The 21,719-nt window shown below is 48.3% G+C and overlaps 3 protein-coding genes across 7 annotated transcripts; 1 reads left to right on the top strand and 2 right to left on the bottom strand.

Moving 5' to 3' along the window:
• Positions 1 to 386: 386 nt before the first annotated feature.
• On the bottom strand, positions 387 to 11,470 carry wdr18 (WD repeat domain 18). Of its 3 annotated transcripts, XM_068320399.1 has the most exons (10): positions 11,001 to 11,265; positions 10,814 to 10,924; positions 10,591 to 10,724; positions 9,708 to 9,849; positions 9,475 to 9,618; positions 8,083 to 8,147; positions 7,867 to 7,991; positions 1,551 to 1,711; positions 1,218 to 1,286; positions 387 to 586 (listed from the first exon to the last, which is right to left on the bottom strand). In XM_068320399.1, exons 1-10 carry the CDS (start codon positions 11,208 to 11,210, stop codon positions 458 to 460), a joined length of 1,290 nt encoding a protein of 429 aa, XP_068176500.1. In that variant the 5' UTR covers positions 11,211 to 11,265; the 3' UTR covers positions 387 to 457. The 3 variants fall into 3 exon arrangements, with proteins under 3 accessions (XP_068176500.1, XP_068176499.1, XP_068176498.1); XM_068320398.1 differs by lacking the exons at positions 10,591 to 10,724; positions 10,814 to 10,924; positions 11,001 to 11,265 and adding an exon at positions 9,952 to 10,310; XM_068320397.1 differs by lacking the exons at positions 387 to 586; positions 1,218 to 1,286; positions 1,551 to 1,711; positions 7,867 to 7,991; positions 8,083 to 8,147 and adding an exon at positions 8,206 to 9,116 and having other exon boundaries at positions 11,001 to 11,470.
• Positions 11,471 to 11,600: 130 nt separating this feature from the next.
• Positions 11,601 to 16,868, bottom strand: LOC137599445 (ELAV-like protein 1). Of its 3 annotated transcripts, XM_068320395.1 has the most exons (8): positions 16,693 to 16,868; positions 16,215 to 16,269; positions 16,072 to 16,140; positions 15,035 to 15,203; positions 13,534 to 13,637; positions 12,875 to 13,028; positions 12,566 to 12,791; positions 11,601 to 12,481 (listed from the first exon to the last, which is right to left on the bottom strand). In XM_068320395.1, exons 2-8 carry the CDS (start codon positions 16,248 to 16,250, stop codon positions 12,163 to 12,165), a joined length of 1,077 nt encoding a protein of 358 aa, XP_068176496.1. In that variant the 5' UTR covers positions 16,251 to 16,269; positions 16,693 to 16,868; the 3' UTR covers positions 11,601 to 12,162. The 3 variants fall into 3 exon arrangements, with proteins under 3 accessions (XP_068176496.1, XP_068176495.1, XP_068176497.1); XM_068320394.1 differs by having other exon boundaries at positions 11,601 to 12,791; XM_068320396.1 differs by lacking the exons at positions 13,534 to 13,637; positions 16,072 to 16,140; positions 16,215 to 16,269; positions 16,693 to 16,868 and having other exon boundaries at positions 15,035 to 15,173.
• A 326-nt stretch (positions 16,869 to 17,194) lies between these two features.
• stx6 (syntaxin 6) lies at positions 17,195 to 21,485 on the top strand. Its single transcript, XM_068320400.1, has 8 exons — positions 17,195 to 17,477; positions 18,255 to 18,424; positions 18,503 to 18,597; positions 18,716 to 18,775; positions 19,125 to 19,253; positions 19,333 to 19,439; positions 19,593 to 19,687; positions 19,777 to 21,485. The coding sequence occupies exons 1-8, from the start codon at positions 17,443 to 17,445 to the stop codon at positions 19,851 to 19,853; spliced, it is 768 nt and encodes a 255-aa protein (XP_068176501.1). The 5' UTR covers positions 17,195 to 17,442; the 3' UTR covers positions 19,854 to 21,485.
• Positions 21,486 to 21,719: the final 234 nt, after the last annotated feature.

The raw sequence follows: 21,719 nt of genomic DNA, 5'->3' as shown, positions 1-21,719 counted from the left end.
GACTGGATCCTGTCAGAATAAAAGCATCTGGTTAATGAGACGCAACCTCTATAAAGATGGATTAAGAGTAATCAGATTACTGAGAGCAGTTGGATTACTGACAGCAAGCAAATTGCTAAATGTAATCAGATTACTCAGTAATCTGGTTGCACTCAGTAATCAAATTGTTAAATGTAATCAGATTACTGAGCCCAATCAGACTCCTGAGATAAATCTAATTGTTAAATGTAATCAGATTACTGACTGCAATCTGATTCGAGAGTAATTTGATTACTAAAAGCAGTCAGATTACTGAGTGTAATCAGATTACTGACAGCTATCAGTTTACACAAACACCGCATCAGGATCCAGTCAGCGTTTGAAGTGAGGCAACAGCAGACAGGAAGTACTACAAAAACACAACTTTTATTTTCTAACAGAAATCATTACAGACGTGTGTGTGTGTGTGTGTGTGTCTTCATGTGGGCTTCGTGAGCAGCTGACTGGTGAACTCGTACAGGTCCTTGTTGACTTTCTTCAGCGTCTGAACTTCCTCTTCAAGTTCAGCGACTCGAACCTTTGTGTTCTCTCCGTCGCCAAACACCGACTGAAACACAACAAACACACAACACAGGTGTAAACACACAACACAGGTGTAAACACATACACACACACAATCACACACACACACACACACTCAGCCCGGTGGGCGCGTCCCAGTCTGAGGTCGGTGGATCCATCTTTGCAGCCGAGTTGCATCAGTTCCATTTTCTCGCTCTTCATCTTCAGAGGCGTCGTCTTCTGCAGGTAAACTCATGCATTATTCATGAGCTGTGCTGCCTTCAAAGACCTGCTGCGTCAGTCAGAAACCTCAGCGCTCCTGAGAACCCGGGCTGTTTATTGTTCCTGCCTGACGGTTACTACTGTGACTTTAGATCTCTGAAACTTTCCTGGAACAACAGGTTGTGACGTCACAGCGCCTGATTGGTCCGTCAGCGTAAACAAGCACTAATGAACTCGAGGGGGGGGGGTTTATTTGCTATCGCTAATCGCCCCAAAGCCCATCTGAAGGTCAGACGGTTGCCCCTCCCCCACCCCCCACCTCCCCAGATGTTTACATGCTGAGATGCATGTTCATTTAAATCCTGACGGTCAACATCATGCTGGGGGGGTTTATCTCTGTTTGCACATGTGCTCGTATTATTGCCCTGGGGGGTGAAGCCCCGCCTCGCTCTCACCTTGTCAGTCACGGCGTTCATCAAAGAGCTCAGCCTTTCAGCTTTCTGCAAGTACGTTTCCTCTTCCTCCTAAAACAAAATAAGACATTTTTAAAACCAGATTCACCTCATAAGATCAAATATCTGATTCAAACACTTTTATTTTGAAAAGGTTTTAAAGGAACAGTTGATTGATGTGTACGTCTATATCTAGTGAAAGCCCCGCCCCTACCTCTCTGAACATATACATATATAAAAACAATGCTTCACAGTTGAACTCCATTATAAAGGATGTGAATTAGCCATTAGCGGCTGCTGTTAGCGCTGGAGAGACCACGCCCCCCCTCGCCTCACCTGTGTGTAGAGTCCGAGCCGAACGCAGACCTCTGATTCGCCGCCGTCGGCCTCAGAGGTGTGCAGGTGTCGGCTGAAGCGGGGCAGCGGCGCGGCGGGACGGCTGTCCGGCAGGAACATGTTCGCCGGCGCCGGCATGATGACGGCGTTCGTCACCGGACCTGAACACAGACAGGAAGAGGGTCATGTGACCGACAACAACGCCAGACCTAGCCCCTCCCCTCTGACTAAAGACAGGAAGAAGGTCACATGATCAATAATAATAACAGACTGATCAGCTGTGACGTCACTGAATAAATTGATGCAGGATCAAGTGGAAGGAATAAACGCTCGTCTGATTGGTCGTTTCTGAGCTCCGTGCTGCACAGCTGCTTGCAAACCGACCAATGAGCCGCCGGCTGACCGGCGATGCCCGCTGAATGAGGAGGACGGAGCCCGGAGGCGGCGGAGAGCAGATCAAAGTGAGGAAGAATTTTTCCCCATTTGTAGCTTGAGCTAACCTCAAAGCCCCCGCGGAGGGGGGAGGGGGAGGGGCTACAGTTCTTTTTAATATCAAACATGAATGTAATAAGAACACATTTCTGTAAATAAAGTTTTAGTTGCAGGAAACGACGGATGAACACACACACACACACACACACACACACACACACACACGTCATTGTGTTCAATAATCAGGTTTTCTCCTCAGCCTCTGGGTCCAACCTCGGCTCTAAAAGCTAAACGCCCCCATTTGTCCTTTTATGGGCGTCCTGAACTCATGAACCTGGTCGCTGATCCCTGATTGGTCGGTTGCTGTGAGGCTCCTGCAGCCGCCCTGTGAATCATCTGATTGGACACCTGGATCAGGTCTTCAAAGGTCGCGAAAAAACATTTCATCGACACCCGATATTTCAGACGCAACATGTGACGCATGTTCTGTCATTAATGCCACGCCCAATTTCCTTCCACTGGACCATGTGACCAGCTGTGAGTCCTGGCCTAGCGAGAACACAACAAACAATGCTAGGCTAATGAATGCTAAGCTAATGTTTCACAAGATCAGAAAGTATTAGCTGCAGACATGCTAACTAGCTGGCTAATGCATAGGATGTCTCTTCATAGGAGTGTTTGGGTTGGGTTAAGGGTTTTGATGGCTGATGATGGGATGTTGGGGTTACTACGGAGACCCTGAGCTAGCATGGTTAGCGCACGTTAGCGATTTCCATTGATGACTCAGCCATTCAACGTGGAAGTGAGACGGAGAAGTGAAGGATGAAAACACGGATATGGTGGAGGTGAACAGGAGTCCTCGTGAAAAATGGATCGTCTCTCTCGCCGCCGGCATCGGCGGACAGGAAGTGATCCAAGAATCGATGGCGGCGGATCAGGATGTACTTCCAAAGACGTCTGTGGTCTCCAGGAAAGAAAAATCTAGAGCTTCAGATCGAGAGCCAGAAACGTCCGTCTGGTCTTCCAGACAAATGTTCCTTCCTGGATCCGTCGTCGTTGATCCACGATCGTCTAATATCCAATGGCTGCGAGGTGGCACGTCTCGCGGCGGCGTCATTCTAGCGTTCCGTTACGGATCCATCCATCAGCCGCCGCGCTCATTAACTCTTTATGAGACGGACGCCGCAGGATTTTAACGATCTGGCAGGTTTGGACGACTTTCTTCAAAACGTGACGGAAGAGTCGAGTCGATGGGTGATGCCATTGGTGGGGGCGGGGCAGGGGGCGTCGGCCATCAATCTCACTTCAAAAGAGTGACAGGAGACCAGAGAGAGACGAGGTGGTCATAGAAGGGCAAGGGGTGGGGTTTAAACAGAGGGCTTGGGCCTTTATGATTGGTCTGTCCATGATGACCTTGACAGGAAGTGAAGTGAGACACTTAGTGGACGGGTTGGGAATGTCGCCATTCCATGGTGTTTTGCCGAGACGCTTCAAAGCCAACAGGTCAAGGAGAAGGAACAACAGGAAGTACTGATGATCAGGTGACCAGTCATTGGCTCCCAGGAAGTGTCCCGTCTTGGTGGTGTCTGGCGTTTCTTTCCATCTTCAGCGGTTTAAAAAAAACGCCTGCTCGCCGTTTTGCGGCGCGGCTCGATTATTCTTCTTTTAATTGCGTCCTTCATCATTCGGCGTCAGCGGACCTGACCCAACATGTGCTTCATCATCGTCTTCGGGCTTCATCATCGTCTTAAGGCTCCGGTTCAGCGTTGTGAAATATTAAAGCTGCCCTGCTTCTGATTCGTCAGTAAAATATTTAAGCAGCATCGAGTCTCTCGCTCTGACTTCATGTTCGCTGAAAGGAAGAAGTTCCCCCAGAGGAAACACCTCCCTCACCTGAACGAGGTTTACCTACCTGAAACCCCGCCCCCAGTCGACCAGTTCACCAGGGGGCGGGGCTAAAAATGTTGGATATGAAGCTCCTGGAAAAAAAACCCCCACCCCAAATATTTTGTCAAGCTTTAAATCGCGCTGGCCCAACCCACGGACCAATCAGCAAGCAGATGCAACACAACCTCACCTGATTGGCTGATCTGTTGTTCAAGTGGTTGTTTACGACTAGTTTACAGTTTACAAGGCTGGATTAGAGCAAATGTCAGAGCTCAGGTGGATTATGGGATGGCGGGGTCTCGTCGAGATTACTCTGAACTCGTTTGGCGTTTGGATTTCGAGAAGCGACAAAAACGGAACCGCGTCTGATTGGACGGAGCGGCGGCGGCTTCCTGTTGATGAAGGGAAACGCTCTCCTGTCCCGACCCATCGAACCGCTTCACGGCGTCGTTAAATCCTCACAGACATGGAAACAAAATGAAGCGCCGTGAGGATTAGCCTTGTAGCCGGTGATAAAAGTCGTGACCTGTACAAAGGGAAGCGGCGGCGGCGCCGGATTGGCTCGGTATCCGCCTCAATCTCCCCGACAACATTTCCATTCTTCCACCAGGAACAACTTCATTTCCGGCTTATCAGACGGAAGCGGCGAGGAAACGGCGTCTCTCTCTCTCTCTTTTTCTCCAGGCCGCCTTCAATCAGAAGATCAGTCGCCACGCCGACCGACTCCAACATCATCCGCCGAGAGAAAGTCTCCAATCGCTCCTTGTCAAAAACTGGTGCTGGTGTCGCTTTTCCCACCCGGCGGCGCCGAATCTGGCCCGCTGTCACTCCAGACGCCCGTCCGGGGAACCTCCAAATTAAAATTCTCTCCGATTATGTCCAGAATCGATTTAATGCGACACGCCGCTGGAGGCCCGGGAAGACGTTCGGGTCGGCGCCGCGCCGGATTGACGAGGACGCCGACATAACGTCCTGAAAGCGGGAGCCGATCACTTTGGATTGATAACAATCAAACACCGGTTATGATTCTGCTGCGGGACAACAAACATATAAAACCTGACGTCGCCGTGGAAACGGCTCCACCCGTGACAACTTCAAAGACACCATTTGTCTTCCTGTTTTATGGCGCGTCCAGGTTGGATTTGAGGAAGTCGTTAAAAGGTTTTCCGACCTCAACATGTCCTCCATGTCGTAAATCATAAATAAAGGCTTCGGGCAGAGGGAACGTCCCGCTCTGGAAGGAAACGCCGTCGGGGACGGAACCCAAAAGTTAAGTTTATTTCTTGCTTGTTGTGGTTATAGATACCGCCTAATTATCTCCCACTCAATTACAAATATTGATCGCTCCCTTGGCTCCAGCTGCTGGAATTACACTAATGGTCCAACATGGAGATATAACTCAGACTGAGTGTAGGAGGCTGAGGAGCTGCCAACACACTGCAGATACCAGAGGACACACCCCCCCTCCACGGATACCCCCCCAAAAGGACTTCTCCAGAATCTGAATGCCATCGACTGACTTCACCCGGTCCAACTGGCAGTTTAATGTCTAGGATGGGACTCAGTGAGATTAATGCCTGTTAGCATGCACTGCTAATGAGACAGCCCCGTTAGCATGCACTGCGAATGAGACAGCCCTGTTAGCATGCACTGCGAATGAGACAGCCCTGTTAGCATGCACTGCTAATGAGACAGCCCCGTTAGCATGCACTGCTAATGAGACAGCCCTGTTAGCATGCACTGCTAATGAAAACGTGGCGAACCGGGAACTTCGGGCGCTACATTCTGTAGAGTGAGAAGACGGAGAGAAGGTTGGGGAGGAACTGGGAGCAGATATCCAAGGACTAGACATGGGACTAGATGGGGGACTAGGAGCAGAGGTCCAGGGACTACACAGGGTACTAGCCGGGGGACTAGATGGGGTACTAGCCAGGGGACTAGAGGGGGGACTAGCAGGGGGACTAGATGGGGGACTAGCAGGGGGACTAGCCGGGGGACTAGAGGGGGGACTAGCAGGGGGACTAGAGGGGGGACTAGCAGGGGGACTAGCCCTTGGCGCGTCCTGTCTAATGCAGTGTGTTGCGTTCGGATGTCTTTGTGCTGACTGATGTCCTGTTCAATGAAGTGTGCTGCATTCAGGTCCCCTTGGAGCTGTCAGCATCCGCCTGTCGCAGGCGGTGCGACGGAGATGAAGAGTGGTTGTGATGATGTCGGCGGCGGCCAGCGGCGGGGGGGGGGGGGGGTTGGGGGTTTGCTCCCACCCCGCTGGTGAGCCACTCGGCTGTCAGGAGGCGGCGTCTTCATAACGTTTGGCCCGGAGGCGCCGGCGCTGCAGACATCAGACCGGGACGCACTTCAGTCTCCTGAACTCAACCTGAACCGCTATCCGTCACGTGACCCCCCCCCCGCACCCCCCCACAGCTCAGCTGGAACCATTAGCAGGTCTGACTCACACCTGAAACACCTGAACCTCCCGAGACACCAGAACCCTCTTCAGTGTTTTCACCCACGACAGAGTTCAGACTCTTGACAGCACCAAGTTTAAAAAAGATGGACGCACACACACACACACACACACACACACACACACACACACACACACACACACAAACACACACACACACACACCACTTTGGAATTAACCAGCGTAACTTGAACGCATCTTGTTCACCTTCGTGATCCTTCCTCCTTCCTGTTGTTTTTAGAATCGGGTTCTGCTGGTTCTGGTCCAGCAGCCTCTGAACCGCTTCATAGAAGCGGTCTGGGTCTCCGTGAAGGGGGGGGGGGAGGGGGGCAGCGGAGGTGGGGGCGAGGCGGCGGGGGGATAATCCTCTGTCAGCCCGTCTGAAGTGAGGACGCTGTTGTCACCGAGGGGCTAATTACAAAGTGCCAGTCATGATGGCGGCGGCGCTCCGTCTCCTTGTTCCTGTCGCCACGGCGTGATCTCCGATTACGGGTGAGGCAGGGGGGTGCGGGTGTGGGGGTAGGGGGGCAGACACTTCATCAATAAACCAATGGGAGCAGCAGGGAGGGCAGCCGTCGACCACAGAGGTCAAAGTCTTTATCTCCTTCACGCAAAAACACGGACATCAAAGCACGTGTCTGCTGACCAATGCATAAACAACAAACAGCAAACAAATCCCACGATGTAGAACAACCAGAGCAGCACCAATGTAAATAACAACAACAACAACCAGAGCGTCAGCTATACAAAAAACAATAACAACCTCATATAAACAATAATAACAAAATCGAGACAGCACACAGACAAACAACAATAACAACCAGTACACTGATATAAACAACAATAAAACAACCAGCGCTCAGTGATATAACAACAATAATAACAACAACCAAAACCTCTGTGATATAAACAATAAACAACCAGAGCCTCAGTGATACAAACAACAATAAACAACCAGAGCCTTAGTGGTATAAACAACAACAATAAACAACCAGAGCCTCAGTGGTATAAACAACAACAACAAACAACCAGAGCCTCAGTGGTATAAACAACAACAATAAAACAACCAGCGCTCAGTGATATAACAACAATAACAACAAACAAAACCTCTGTGATATAAACAATAAACAACCAGAGCCTCAGTGATACAAACAGCAATAAACAACCAGAGCCTTAGTGATATAAAAAAACAATAAACAACCAGAGCCTCAGTGATACAAACAACAATAAACAACCAGAGCCTTAGTGGTATAAACAACAACAATAAACAACCAGAGCCTCAGTGGTATAAACAACAACAATAAACAACCAGAGCCTCAGTGGTATAAACAACAACAATAAACAACCAGAGCCTCAGTGATATAAACAACAATAACAAACAACAACAACCAGAGCAGCTGTGATATGAAGTTGAAAGATGAAGACGCGTGAGGACTTTTATTGTGAAGGGGCGTGACAGAATGACAAGTCAAAAGGTCTGAAAGGGGAGTGGAATGGCTTCTGATGATGTCATCATGAGGGGGCGTGGCTCACCTTTGTGGGCGAGGCAGCGAATGCTCTGTTTGCTCTGGATATCCCAAAGTCGGACCGACTCATCATGTGACCCAGAGAGGAGGAGCGTCCCGTCCATCGACACCGAAAGACACGTCACCAGGTTCCTGGAGGGGGAGGCGTTCAATTCACACAACCTTTATTAACACGTGACAAACGAGCAGAGCGGTGGATGGTCTGATGCCTGTCGGGTCTCACCTGTGTCCTTTGAACACCTGGTTCCCATCGTTATCCGACTGGAAGGACTTATCCCGACTGAGACTCTGGAATAAAAAAACGTTCAAACACGGAATCTTTATCGACACGAGCATTTGTTCCGCTTCATGACTCCACCTTCAACATCAAGCCAGCCTTTTATTGGCTCAGAGTCTCTGATCGATTCCTTTAATTACCCCACTTACGGATCAGCTGTTTCAGGGGTCCAATAAGACAGAGCGTCTGGCAGGAAGAGACTCGACCAATCAGGATCAGTTCAAACGATAGAAAACCACTGATCAACGTTATTGATCGACTGACAGTCAGTCTGGGATGAGGTGAGGGGTTTTCTGGGTCACGGTGGGATTCTGGACAGCGGCGGCTGGAGCTGAAACGGTTCTGACGTTTCAGAGCTCAGCTTCATCTCAGCTCGGAGAAATCACTTTAACGACGACGATGATGATGATGGACGGAGAAGGAATCCGTCTCTTCATCACAGGGTAACAGACAGCTAGCGTTAGCCGGAGGCTACGTAAGACTAGAGTTAGCGGGAGGCTGCATCAGGTGGAGGTGAGCGTGACGCCTCAGACTGATTATCTCCGATCATGTGATCACATGGACACAGCAGCATCATCTACATACAGATGTTGCTACGTGAGCAGCTGTAGAGGTTCTGGTTCTACAGATTTAACGGTCCGGGGATCGGAGGGGGGGTGCGGGGGGGTATGTGGAGGCAAAGCTCCCGGTTTGTTTGGAGGCTTAACTTCACTGCTTTCAAATGCAAATGTGCCGTGAAGACAAAGAACAGCTGTGATCCAAAACGAAGAAGAAGAAGAAGAAACGGACGATGAAGAAAGAGACGAGTCATAAGAACCGCTTCCGGATTTATCCCTCATTTGCATAATTACACGTTCCCGCTGCACGCCAGCGAGACGTCGTCTCGTCTGGCCGTCGGTGTCGTCGTCGTTGTCATCTGGAACACCTTCGCTGCCTGAGCGAGGATGAGGAGGGCGGCGCTGACACCCAGACGATGCTTCCTGAAATAATGAGCGAGGATTCCAGGCAAAAACCCGTCAGAACGGCTGAAGTACCTCAGCATCGATACAGGCAGGCGGGGGCGGGACAGGCGAGGTGGGGGGGGGGTGGTGGTTAGTGGGCCGGAGGAGGAAGAGTCGGGTCTGCTGTCGCGTCTCGAAATGACGAGAATGAAGGCGACTTCTGAAGGCGACTTCAGATGCCACCCCCCCACCCCTACCTCTATGTGCTCCAAAAACTTTACTTTACATAAGGTAGATGTTGTTGCCATGGAAACACAAAAAAGGTTAAAAAAACAAAAAAAAGTCTAACTAGCAAAAAGCCACTTGAGGGAGGAGTTACGAGGCTGGAGAGACTCACCTGGTTGCAGAGGGACACCTGGAAGATGTTCCCGTCGCTGCCCCCACAGAACAGGAAGTACTCGCAGGGGTCCATGGTCACAGACATGACCTCCACGTCAAACAGGACGGACAGCAGCAGCTCACCTGAGGACAGCTCCCACACCTGGACAGAGAGGGGGCGGGCGGGGCAGGAGGCTGCATCAGACTGAGGTTAGGTGGGCAGGGCCTGTGGGGGCGTGTCTCCCATCTTACTTTGACAGTTTGGTCTAAGGAGGCAGTGGCCACTCTGGCTTGAGCTCCCATCAGGCCACAGTGCAGGTCCGTGATTGGCAGAGAGTGACGAGACAGGACGTGACGCGGTTCGGGGGCGTGGCTTGAATCCACCTGGATCACGCTGTAAGACAGAACACAAACGCCCCGGGCGTCGCCGTTCAGAACGCCATTAGTATTCGCCGGCGTGTTTTTGACTGATGACATCATTACAATTAAAACGCACGTTTCCTGAGCGAGGCTAATCCAACGGGTCGTTATCGATTCCGCTCCGTCTGATCTGACGTTAATCAATGCAGATGATGAAGACGATGAAGATGATGACAGTTTTCCTTCGGACTGACTTGGGATCAGATCCCAGAGAGACATCACGATGATGAAGACCTTTTTGTTTTGTTTTTTAACAGGGTGTTTAACATTCTGCTCAGGTCTTCCCATCATCCTCTGCTGCATCAGCAGAGACACCAGCCACATCTTTACCTACTGACTACAATATTGATTATTGGCTCCAGGTGATCAGTGACATGTTTTCAGTTGTCCTTGTGACGACGGATTAAACGGCGTCCTCCAGCATCAGGATCGGTCTCATCCGGAAAGATACTGATCAAAAAAAATAATCAGACGATCGTTTGTACCAATCAGAATGTCTGATCAGTTCACACTCAGTCCAGGACAGCTGATGGAGCTAGAGCTCCACCTAGTGGACGCTAAACCCGGATAATTTTTGTATTTTATTACTTTTACTTTTTTTTAATTTTATTTTATTACTAGTATTTATGTATTTTATTCTATTATTTTAACAGATTCTGATGAATGGCGTCCAAATTAGAGTCAAAGATGGCTTCTCAGGTGAGCTCAGGGTTACCTGGACAAACTCCACACCTGCGCCAGGTTGTCTTTCCCTCCGGACACAAAGTGGCTGCCGTCATCCGTGAACTGCAGACAGGTGACGTCCTGGTAGTGACGGCTGAGGACACACAGCAGCTTCCCCGTGGACACCTGAGCCAATCAGAAGGCAGATTGTTAAACGCGTGAACCAATCAGAGCGGGGGCCTACTCGTTGTTGCTAGGGGAGAAGGGGAACTCGCCTCCCACAGGTAGATGGCCTCGGCGACGGCGGCGGCCAGGAAGAGTCCACTCGGGGAGGCGGCCAGACAGGTGACCACACCCGGACACACGATCTTCTGCTGCAGCTGATCCTGGAGGACCGACAGGAACACAAACAACATGTTTACTGTTTACAAACACACAACTATCGGTGACGTCAGCGCCTACCTTCCTCTGGATCTCCCACACGTTGATGAAGTTCTTGCCCAGCTGGGCGGACAGCAGGTACTGCCCGCCGAGGACGGTCAGCGTCCGGGTGGAGCTGTTCCCGCCCCGGTAGGAAAGCAGGCTGGAGCCACTGTGGAGGTCGAACACGGTGCAGTTCCACAGCTGGGAGCTGGAATCGCTGCTCACTATTACCTCCAATGGAGCCGCCATGTTGGCCCGACAAAGCACGCGCGGGGCACAATGGGAGGCTGCTTGGCGGCGCGGGAACGTGACTTCCGGGGTTAGGTGGATTATGGGAAATGTAGGACGGGCGAAACGTCAAATGTACGTTTTAAATGGTTTTTCGTCAAAGTTAATTCAGGATTTTATTTAAAGAGAAACGAATCACGATTATTAAGAACAGTTTCTGATTAATGGGGTGAAACTAACAGCATAATTACAAGGTAAAATATTTCGAATAAATGTTTTCTGCCGCACGTTGATGATGTCATCAAAACAAGACAACTGAACGTCCGGTGACGTTTAAATGACGTAGCATTGCAGTTTGACTCTAAACTGCTTCATGATTATCGACAAGATATAAAAAATTTAAGTCTCAAAGATGTTTTCAGCTTCCGTTTTTTAATTGAAACGTCACAAGTAGCTGCAATTCAGAAAGAAAACCGCAAGACACATCAGGATACATAAAAATGGTCTATCGACGTCACGTTTACGTTTCTAAAAATACCCAATAAAATCCTCGTTCCTGCAGAAAGCTTCACAATTTAGCCCCGCCTCCTGTGTGCTTATTGGCCGAGACAGCAGTCAGTCACCTGACATGCCAGCAGAAATGCTTCGAATCTATGATTTTTTTTTCTTTTACTTTTTATTTTGAGGACATCTGCAAGAGGAAATATTTTTACACAGAAAAAAAAAAAAAAAAAAGTTCCACCTTTTAAAAAAACTTTTTCTTCTTGATGCGAAACCGTCTGCAGCTGTTTGGACACGGATCCAAAACCAACATGTCATACAGTCTGAAAGAAGCTGGGCATGCTGGGAAAAAAAAACAAAAACCAAAAGCGAAACTCACATTGACACGAAACTCTCTGAAACAGTTTGTCTCAGCCAACAGCTACGGGGGGAAAAACAAAAACAAAAAACATCCTCTTCATCGTCTTCCTCTTTACTTGTGTACCTTGCTGGTCTTGAAGGACACCTGCAGGATTTTGTCCCCCAGCCGGTACCCGTTCAGGCTGTGGATGGCCGTGGCGGCCTCCTCGTAGTTGGTCATGGTGACGAAGCCGAAGCCTTTGCACTTGTTGGAGTTGAAATCGCGGATCACCTTCACGTTGACGACGGCGCCAAAGGGTCCGAACATCTGCCACAGGATGGCCTCGTCGGCGTCCTGGCCCAGGTTGTAGATGAAGATGCACCAACCGCTGGACGAGTTCCCAGAGGTGGTCGTGCCGCCGCCCATGTGGTCGACGCTCATCGGAGAAAACCTGGAAAACAAAACAGGAAGTGGGACGAAATCGCATCGTCGTTCTGTGACATCGCCGATCACGTGACCCGGCCGCCGGTCGCACCTGAACCTCTGCACCTGGTGGTGCACCGGTCCTCCGAAGCGCCGCGACTGGCCGTGGTACATCTGTGACATCATCTGGGGGTTCCTGGTCTGATTCGGGTTGGTGGCGAACTTGACCGTGATTGGCTCGGCGCTGCCCTGGGGGGTGTGTCCATTCAGGTGTTTGACGGCGTCTTCGGCTTCGCTCCTTTTATCGAATCGGATGAAGGCCACGCCTCGTGACAGACCTGGCCAATCGGAGTGAAGGTGAGGTTGTTTGACCCAGAGGGCGGCAGCGGCGGCTGAGCGTGCGATAGGTCACATGACTCACCTGAAGCCTGGTCCACCAGAACCCTGGAGTTGATGATGTGTCCGAAGCGCGAGAACATGTCCTCCAGGTCCTGCTGGCCGATCGTCCGCGGCAACCCGCTGATGTACAGGTTAGCGTCTTTGATCATGTCCGAACTCGGCCGGGCGAAGGAGACCTGCAAGACGCAGCCAGGAAGTGTCACAGTCTGTCGTCGTGACGACCAAGAGCAATCAACAAAAATGATAAAACACTGATCAGAAAGAAAACAATTACATACAGTCTTCAAAAAAATCCAGGAAGTTTAAAATGTTTAAAATATTATAAGTTAAAAAATTACAACAACCATTTATTCGGAATGGTACCAAATAACAAAGAAAAAAAACAAAAATGAAAGCATCCGAACAGGCTGGTTTTTGTCAAAATAAAAGCATAACTTTATGAAAATAAAAGCTCGGCACTGTGTCACACTGAACTGAACAAATCCACAGATTCGGTGTCGACATGTGTCGATAATTTACCAAGTCAGAAAAAAATGACAGCAGAGTTTGTTTAAAAAAAAACAAACAAAAAAAAAACCTTCCATCATGAGTTTGCAGAATAGAGCGCCCTCTACTGACCAGGGAACATAACACATCTATCAGGTGAGACAGGAAAATCAAAGAGCACCTTTTGCACATTACCTTGATAGTTTTAGACTGTAGCCTCAGGCCATTGAGGGTACTGATAGCCCTCTCTGCATCACTAGGGTTAACAAAGTTAACAAAGCCGTAACCTAAACTGTGGCCTAGAGAAACACAAAAGGAAAACAACAAAATAAAATAACCAAACTGTCTGTGTTACAGCCGCCACACAGTCTGCATGAGGCAGTCAAATCAACAACACAAAACTCTGTAAGCATCAGAAACTCCACGGAACGTTTGGTCAGAGTGAGACCTCCCCGGCGGCAGGCGACCAATCAGAATCCACGGCTGTTGTTCCAGGGGTGAACGACGCTCTCCGAGGACAGCACTGACAGGAGCGGTCACTCTGAGCAAACATGAGCCCTTTTTACACAGAGGCGGTACGACCCCACCCCCCACCCCCGCCATCATTCTTTATGCGAGATAAAAGCAGCCGTGTGACTTGATGTTAGATCTGCGACAGGAACTGTTTGATCTTATTTTCTTCTTTGCGCTAGCAGCTTCAGCTACGTGACGCTAACGCGCCGCAGCGTGCGTTCACGAAGACGTTCGCCGACGTCGGTTAAAGAGCCGGCTGTGTAAAAAGGGGCTACGCAGAGCAGAGAGAGAGTGACACATCCTCTTCACTTCAGGATCTTCACACACTCATTTTAACTTTACAGACATTTTCAAAGCCTGAAAAATAAAATAAAAAAATGGTGAAAACAGCATTTGAAATCATTTATACATTCCTTTAAACACTCGGTTAAAATATGAAAAATAAATTCAGTTCTTTAATGTTAACATTTAGGGGGGGGGGGGCTGTGCGATACGACAAATTTGTCACGGCGACAGCAGGAAGCATTGTCAGACGCAGACGCAAACTCATGACGTTATCCGTGGAACTGTTGTAGACATTTGGTAACAGAAAAACAAATCAAGAGGCTTAGCCTCATCGACGCGAGTAAAGGTGCGTATAAACGCACACACAACACCGACGCCGTCAATAAAGATGGATAAAGTGGTTTCATTTGCTCATATCGCACAACCCTGAGTCAGAAAACACTGAAAAGAACCTTCAGTCACTTGTTTGGTTTACATCACGGGTGAAAAAGACGCACGACGTCTCAAATAGGACACAAAACAACCTGAGACCGTTAGCCAGTTAGCATCAAACAGCTAATCATCAAAACTGGTGTGGAAATGAAAAAAAAAAAAATTAAAACAAACATTACAGCAACAGTCAAGAAAAGAAAAAAATTCTTCAGGAAAAATAAAACATTACATTTAGTTTTTATAAAAATAATAAATCAAATTTCACCTGAACTGCAGTTTATAAAAAATAAATAAAACTTCATGGAAAATAGAAACACGCTGGTGGAGAGGAAGCACACAGAAGACTGGGAGTACTGGTGAAGCAGGGGGTTTGTTCACACGTGTGCGTACATCTAACGTACGTCGCACCGGTGCGAGGTACCGGTGCTGCTGTGGTACTGGCGCGGCCCAGGGTGGGCGGAGTTACCTGCCACTTTGTCCCGGATGAGCTTGGCCGACTCGACGTCGCCCACAGTGGTGAAGAGGCTGCGCAGCTCGTCCTGACTCATGCTCTGAGGCAGGTAGTTGATGATCAGGTTGGTTCTGTTGTCGTCATCGTCCATCATCTGCTCGCTGAAGCCGTTGTCAAACAGCTCCTGACACACACACACACACACAAAATCAACCTCTGCTGTACATCAAATCAAATGCAGGCAGATCAATACCAGATATTCAAGTATTTCTACTGCAGTCTCTGATGGTCCAGTTCTTCTAGAGACCCGTTAACCTGATCCAGATCCTGGTTCTTGATGAATCTTGTTCCGTTCCTCCAGGTCCGGAACTTTCCCACTCTTCCTGCTGCAGCCGTCTCCTTCAGATCCACCAGAGGGTTCCTCTGGGTTCTGATCTGTTGACGCCTCTAAAAGGATCCAGGACTTCCACGGGACGTCTGAGCTTCATCTTCCTCACAGATGGAGCAGTTTTCTTCTCCCGATCCTCGATGGATCCATCCGACTCGCTATAAGCTGCAGGTTTCTAGTGGACCAGGAAGTAAAGCAGATCGAGAACATCAAAGAGCCTTCACCACGCTTCATCAGACGAGATTAGGGGGGTGACCATCAGCATCTGCTGTATCCTTCTTCCTCCAGACGTATCGCTGATCCAGAGACACCAGATGGACCAGTTTGGTTTTGTGGCTCCACAGAACAGCATCCCAGACATTGTGGGTTCTGATCCAGATGGTTCGGATCTGCTGGTTCTTCAGCAGTGGGGAACGTCTGGATCTGTTCGAGATCTGGACCTGGACAGAGGAACCTCTGGGATGGCGGTGATAAAGTCGATGAATGACGGCTGAGTTTGAACTACACCTGATCTGATGATGATGATGATGAGTTGGACCATCAGAGACTTCATCAGAAACAACCTTTAATATCAGCTGTATTGATTTATTGGCTTTAAACACATTGATTTCAGTTGTATGTAGTGAACTGAAGCAGATTCAGCCAATCAGAACGCATCATTCACCTTCCCAGCAGCCCCTTTGACGTGTTGACCGTCTCTGACGTCATTCTGGGAGGTCTGGACCTCACACACCTGTCAAACACATGTGTTGTTAACAACAACGCAACGCATGGTGGAACACACACACCTGTGTGTGATCAGCTCACCTTCAGGTACCGGATGTGTCCTCTCCTTAATGCCATAGCGACGAGTCACGTGGTTCTGGGGGGGGGGGGGAACAGATACAGAATTATTGATCATTATTGATCGATTGGGATTCACGATAAGGGAAACACGTGATCAAATCAAGTAATCGTGACTGGATACAAGTCATTAATTTGGGATCAATTATGGGCAATAATCGATGAAGTACGTCGCGCTGACGTCGGGCATCAATCATCCCGCGTCTTTCTCCGTTCGGCGCTATCGAACCCGTGACCGATGCGGGATATTACCGGGTCGTGCGGATATTTAGTGTCGAACCCGGGTAGGGGTTAACTGCCCGACGGACACAGCGAGCTAAACCTCCGCTAACTAGCGGCTCGTTTGCGCCACATGTTAGCATCGCAACGCACAAAGAGGCCCGGCGGGTCGCGGAGGCTAATAGTCGGAGCTAACGACGCTCACAGACGGAATCTTTCTTACCTGGAAGCCGAACGGACAGAAACGTCTCTTCTATCGATCCTCGGACGGATCTCCAGCTGGTGTTGAGCGAACGAATCGGTTTTAAAGAGACAAACACGGTTTTAGGTGTTTCCTATGTCCGTGACACACAATGGTGGTAAATCACGCTGAGTGTCCTGTGTGGAGGAAAGTATCGCGAGACTACGACTTCTTCTTCTGCCTTTTACAAGGGCTTCCGGTTCTTGGCGGAAGTCTGCCCCCTGCTGGCAGAACTATAACCACCTTTCATAACCCAAAAGAGTATACGTCTTTATGATAAAAAATAACTCAAATTAGTCACATAAAATAACAAAAAATATTATTTTAGTAATTATTAATTAATTATTAAAAATATTCTAATAATTAATATTTGTAATAATTAATTATTATAATATCTATAATTATTACTCACACGTGTTAGGAGAATTAAATTACACATTTGATTACAAGGACTGGCTGTTTCAATATTTTTTTTTTTTTAGCAAAATGAAAGTTTTCTTCCAAATTTTTTTTTTTCTTTTTGGCGTTTACCTGAGCTGAGGCAGCGTGACGTCATCGGCCGTTTCCGCTGCGGAAGCCGTTGCTGCTTGTAAACAAGCAGGAGCCCAGCGGCAGCCTGATGGAGCTCAGCCCCGTCTGATCTGACCCAGAGCACGGACTGTTGTAACGGATCCGGATCCGGACGGCGTGTGTGTGATGGAGCCTCGTCGTGTCTGAACCCGAACCGCCGACATGTCCATGGAAGACCCCTTCTTCGTCGTCAAGGGGTCAGACTATTCACACCGTGCTAATGAAGCTAGTGCTAACAGGGGCTAGCCGCTGTACGTGGAGCTGATGGCTGGGAGATAATGAATGCTAACAGGTTCAACAGGCTGAGAAGGCGGCTAGCAGACGGCTATGCTAACGTTAGGCTAACAAGGTTTCTTAAATGAGGAGGTTAGCATGTAGCTGAAGAGTAGCAGGAGTCAAAAATAACACATTTGTTTTTGGGACACTTTAAAGGTTTCCACTTTGTTTTGGAAGGAGAATCAAGTTTTTAATCCAGCAACTCGTGTTTTATTTTAGAATTACCTTATTTTATGTTTAAGGTGTTTGCGTTCCGAACCTTTTCTGGTGGTGCTGTTCGATCCAAATCAGTAGACTTCCAGAAAATGGCACCAAAAAAAAAAAAAAGGACGAAGTGAGTCGCGGACGGACGGAAGGCTCCGCCATCTGTTTGTTGTTAACAAACATAAATGACCTCACAGGCTCCTGACGGGGAGAAGAGATGGGAACACTGTCTGAAGGTGGAACGATGGCTGAAAATCAACAACAACAGTGTTGCATGACTTTAGTTTGGACTCAAACATGAGAGATTAAAGTTTTCTAGAGGAATTCTTTTGTTTGGGTTGCAGACTTTACCGCCACCTGGTGGTTGAAGCCCTGCAGTACAGGCACTGGCAAAAATAAAGTATTTGTACTTCCTCAGATAACACTACAGTAGAACCTCGAGATATAAGTTTGTCAAACAAATTGTAGATCAAACTTTATGTCTTTGGTTACAGTGAAGTGCAGAAGGCAGTGAACGCAGCTGAAAGCCTCCACCACAGATGGAGAGAACTCCTGCAGGAGGGGGGCGGAGCCCCAAAGGAGGAAATGGACTGGACGACCAATGAGCTGAGGAACAGCCTGCGCTCCATTGAGTGGGACCTGGAGGACCTCGATGAGACCATCAATATCCTTCAAACAGACAAGTGTTTTTATCGTGTCTGAACGCGCTGGTGTTGAACTAGTTTCTTAACGGTCAGTGAACGCATCGTCGAGTCCAACCCCAAGAAGTTCAACCTGGATGCGGCTGAGCTCTCCAAGAGGAAAGCCTTCATCACCAGCACCAGACAAACCGTCAAGGTAGGCGTCATCACACTCATCGAACGTTGAGTGAGATGCTTCTGCCGGCTGCGATTGATCTGATTGGCCGTCGGGGATCCGATCTGATTTGGTCTGATTGACTTCATGTCTCAAAAAGGAAATGAAAGGGCAGATGTCGAGTCCCGCTGCTGCCTCGATGGAAAGGAAGAACAAACAGGTGAGAGGTCACATTTTATGAGTGTGTGTGTGAAGAGACACAAAACTGTGGAATAATTTCACTTATTGTGCAGCAAATAATTCCAGCAAACACCTCTAGAAAGTTCACGTTCCTCCTGGGAAACACTTTAAAAAGACTTTTTCTGGAATAAAAAATTAAAAAGCGTCTCCAGATCCAGAGACACAGCAGCATCCTTGTTCTCAAGAGGTCTGTGGACTCTCCAAACATCTGTTGAATGCTCCTGGATGTTCCTGGAGATTATAGTCTGGATTTTCAGCTCTCTGTAGTCCCAGTTTGGATGTAGATCTGCTGCTGAAGGAAAACTGACTGTGTTTGTTTGGACATCCAGGCTCTGCTCGGCGATCGCGACGCTCAGGGTCCGATCTGGCAGCCCGGGCCGGATAAATACAGCCGACTGGACCGTCAGCTGCAGAACGCCAATTCTCAGTTCATAGAGGAGCAGCAGGTCCAGCAGCAGGTAGGCTAGCGCGCGAGCAACGAGAAGAGCTAACGTCGAAGCCAGAAGCGGAATCGAGTCATGTGTCTGTGTTGATCAGCTGATGGCAGAGCAGCAGGACGAGCAGCTGGAACTCGTGTCGGGAACCATCGGAGTCCTGAAGAACATGTCGGAGAGGATTGGCATGGAGCTGGACGAGCAGGCCGTGTAAGACCCACCACCAACCCAGAACTTGCTGCATGTTACAGTAGAACCCGCGGGGGCGCGTCCCGATCCGGTTGTTCCGTTGGCATGAGGCGGTCAGGGATACGGTTGTTTTCCGGTTGATTCCGTGTCTGACTTGTGAAACCATGTCTGCAGGATGCTGGACGACTTCGGCCACGAGATGGAGAACACTCAGTCGAGACTCGACAACGTCATGAAGAAACTGGCTAAAGTGTCTCACATGACCAGCGGTAACTAGCGTTAGCATTTTCACTAGAACTAGTCCATACAGAGGGAAGTGGACTGTCTGGTTGTCATCGGGATGTTTCTGTCTCTGCAGATCGGCGTCAGTGGTGCGCAATCGGTGTGTTGCTCGCCATCCTCTTCGTCATCATCCTCCTCTTCATCATCCTCTGATGGCTGCATCTTTCCGTTAGCGCAGAACCTGTTCTAGTCCTGTTGTCTCCTGGACGCTCAACTCCATTAGACTTTCCTTTTCTGGACTCTATGGGTATCTCCTGGTCTCTATGGGACAATACTGGACTCTACAGGACTCTTCTGGACACTACAGGACTCTTTTGGACTCTATGGGACTCTTCTGGACCTACAGGACTCTTCTGGACACTACGGGACTCTTCTGGACTCTATGGGACTCTTCTGGACTCTTCGGGACTCTTGTGGACTCTATGGGACTCTTCTGGACTCTACAGGACTCTTAGGGGCTCCTCTGGACTCTATGGGACTCTTCTGGACACTACGGGACTCTTGTAGACTCTGTGGGACTCTTCTGGACTCTACGTGACTCTTCTGGACTTCTTGAGACTCTTATCTTTCCTGGAATGGAACTCACTTGGATAAAGTCATGATCCTGAAGCAGCTGGACCCTGGAAGTGAAGCCTTCTGGGATTTGATGCCTGAGGACAGGTGACACACCTGCTCTTTCAGAGTAATCAACCAATCAGGATCCTGGAAACTGACTAACTCCACCGCTAGAACCCATCAGTCCACCTTAAACTAACTGTAATGTAAAGCAGTATTTCCTGTAGTCGCCATCAGTTCCAGTTCGGTTCCAGGCTAAGACCAGCAGCCTTCATCAGTCAGTTTGTGTTGACCAGTCTGAACTGGTTTCTGTTAAGCTGAACCAACAGACCCACTGAACCCCACTTTGGGCTGGACTGGACTGGAATCTCCAGGACTGTCCCTTGAAAGGCACTTTGGTTCTTTGAGTGGTCGACTAAAGTTTTCATGTTTGTCTGTTTGATTAGAAGGGCTCAGAATATCCAGTTAAACTCCAGTTTTAACTTCAGTTTAACTCAAGTTTAACTCCATTTTAACATGTTTAACTCCAGTTTAACTACAATTTAAATCCAGTGTAACCCCAATTTTACCTCTAGTTTATGTCCAGTTTAACTCCAGTTTCACGCCAGTTGAACTCCAGTTTAATCTCAGTTTAACTCCAGTTTAGCTACAATTTAAATCTTGTTTAACTCCAGTTAATCCCACCTAAATTACAGTTTAACTGAGTTTAAGTCCAGTTTAACTCCAGTGTAAGCCATTTTATCTGCAGTTGAACTTCAGTTGAACTCCAGTTTAGCTTTAGTTTAACCTAAATTTAAGTCCAGGTTAAGTCCATGTTAATTCCAGTTTAACGTCAGTTTAAATCTAGATTAACTTCAGTTTAATTCTGGTTTAACTTCAGTTTAACTCCAGTTTAACCACATTTTAACCTTGAGAACACTAAAACTTCCTGTTTCTGTTTACAGTTTTTATATCATTGACTGATGTTTAGTATTTTGTTGTGTTTACTTTAGCCGATCATTTTTTCCTTCCTGGTCTGACTCGGATCAGTTTATTGATCCTTAATACTGTTGATATGTCTGTAGTTCAGACCTCAGACTTCCTGCAGCTCCTCCAAAATAAAAGCCCATCTTAAGAAAAGGCTATTATTGTGGAGCAGTGCTGTCCTGAAATCAAACCAGGAACAGGGGAGCTGTGTAGCAGCAGCCAATCACATCACTACACCCCCCCACCCCCCAGAAAAAACGTAAATGGTACACAAGATGTTAAAATTGAAAGTTTTAAAAGGATTTCCTGTTACTGTCACAATAAAAATTTAAACAGGAATGGACAAAAGATGAGAAGAGGAATCATGTTATTTCTGTTGAGACTGACATCGTTGAATTTTACTAAATGTTTGCTTTTGCATTTTGAACTTTTAATTTAAACGAGTATTTCTTGTTCAGCTAATTTTCCCGAATGAAGTGTTTAGTTTTTTTCTGTTTG

This window comes from Antennarius striatus, chromosome 7, assembly GCF_040054535.1.
Source record: "Antennarius striatus isolate MH-2024 chromosome 7, ASM4005453v1, whole genome shotgun sequence".
NCBI lineage: Eukaryota > Metazoa > Chordata > Actinopteri > Lophiiformes > Antennariidae > Antennarius > Antennarius striatus.
The sequence above is the reverse complement of the archived record's forward strand: the minus strand, read 5'-3'. Positions and strand labels throughout refer to the sequence as shown.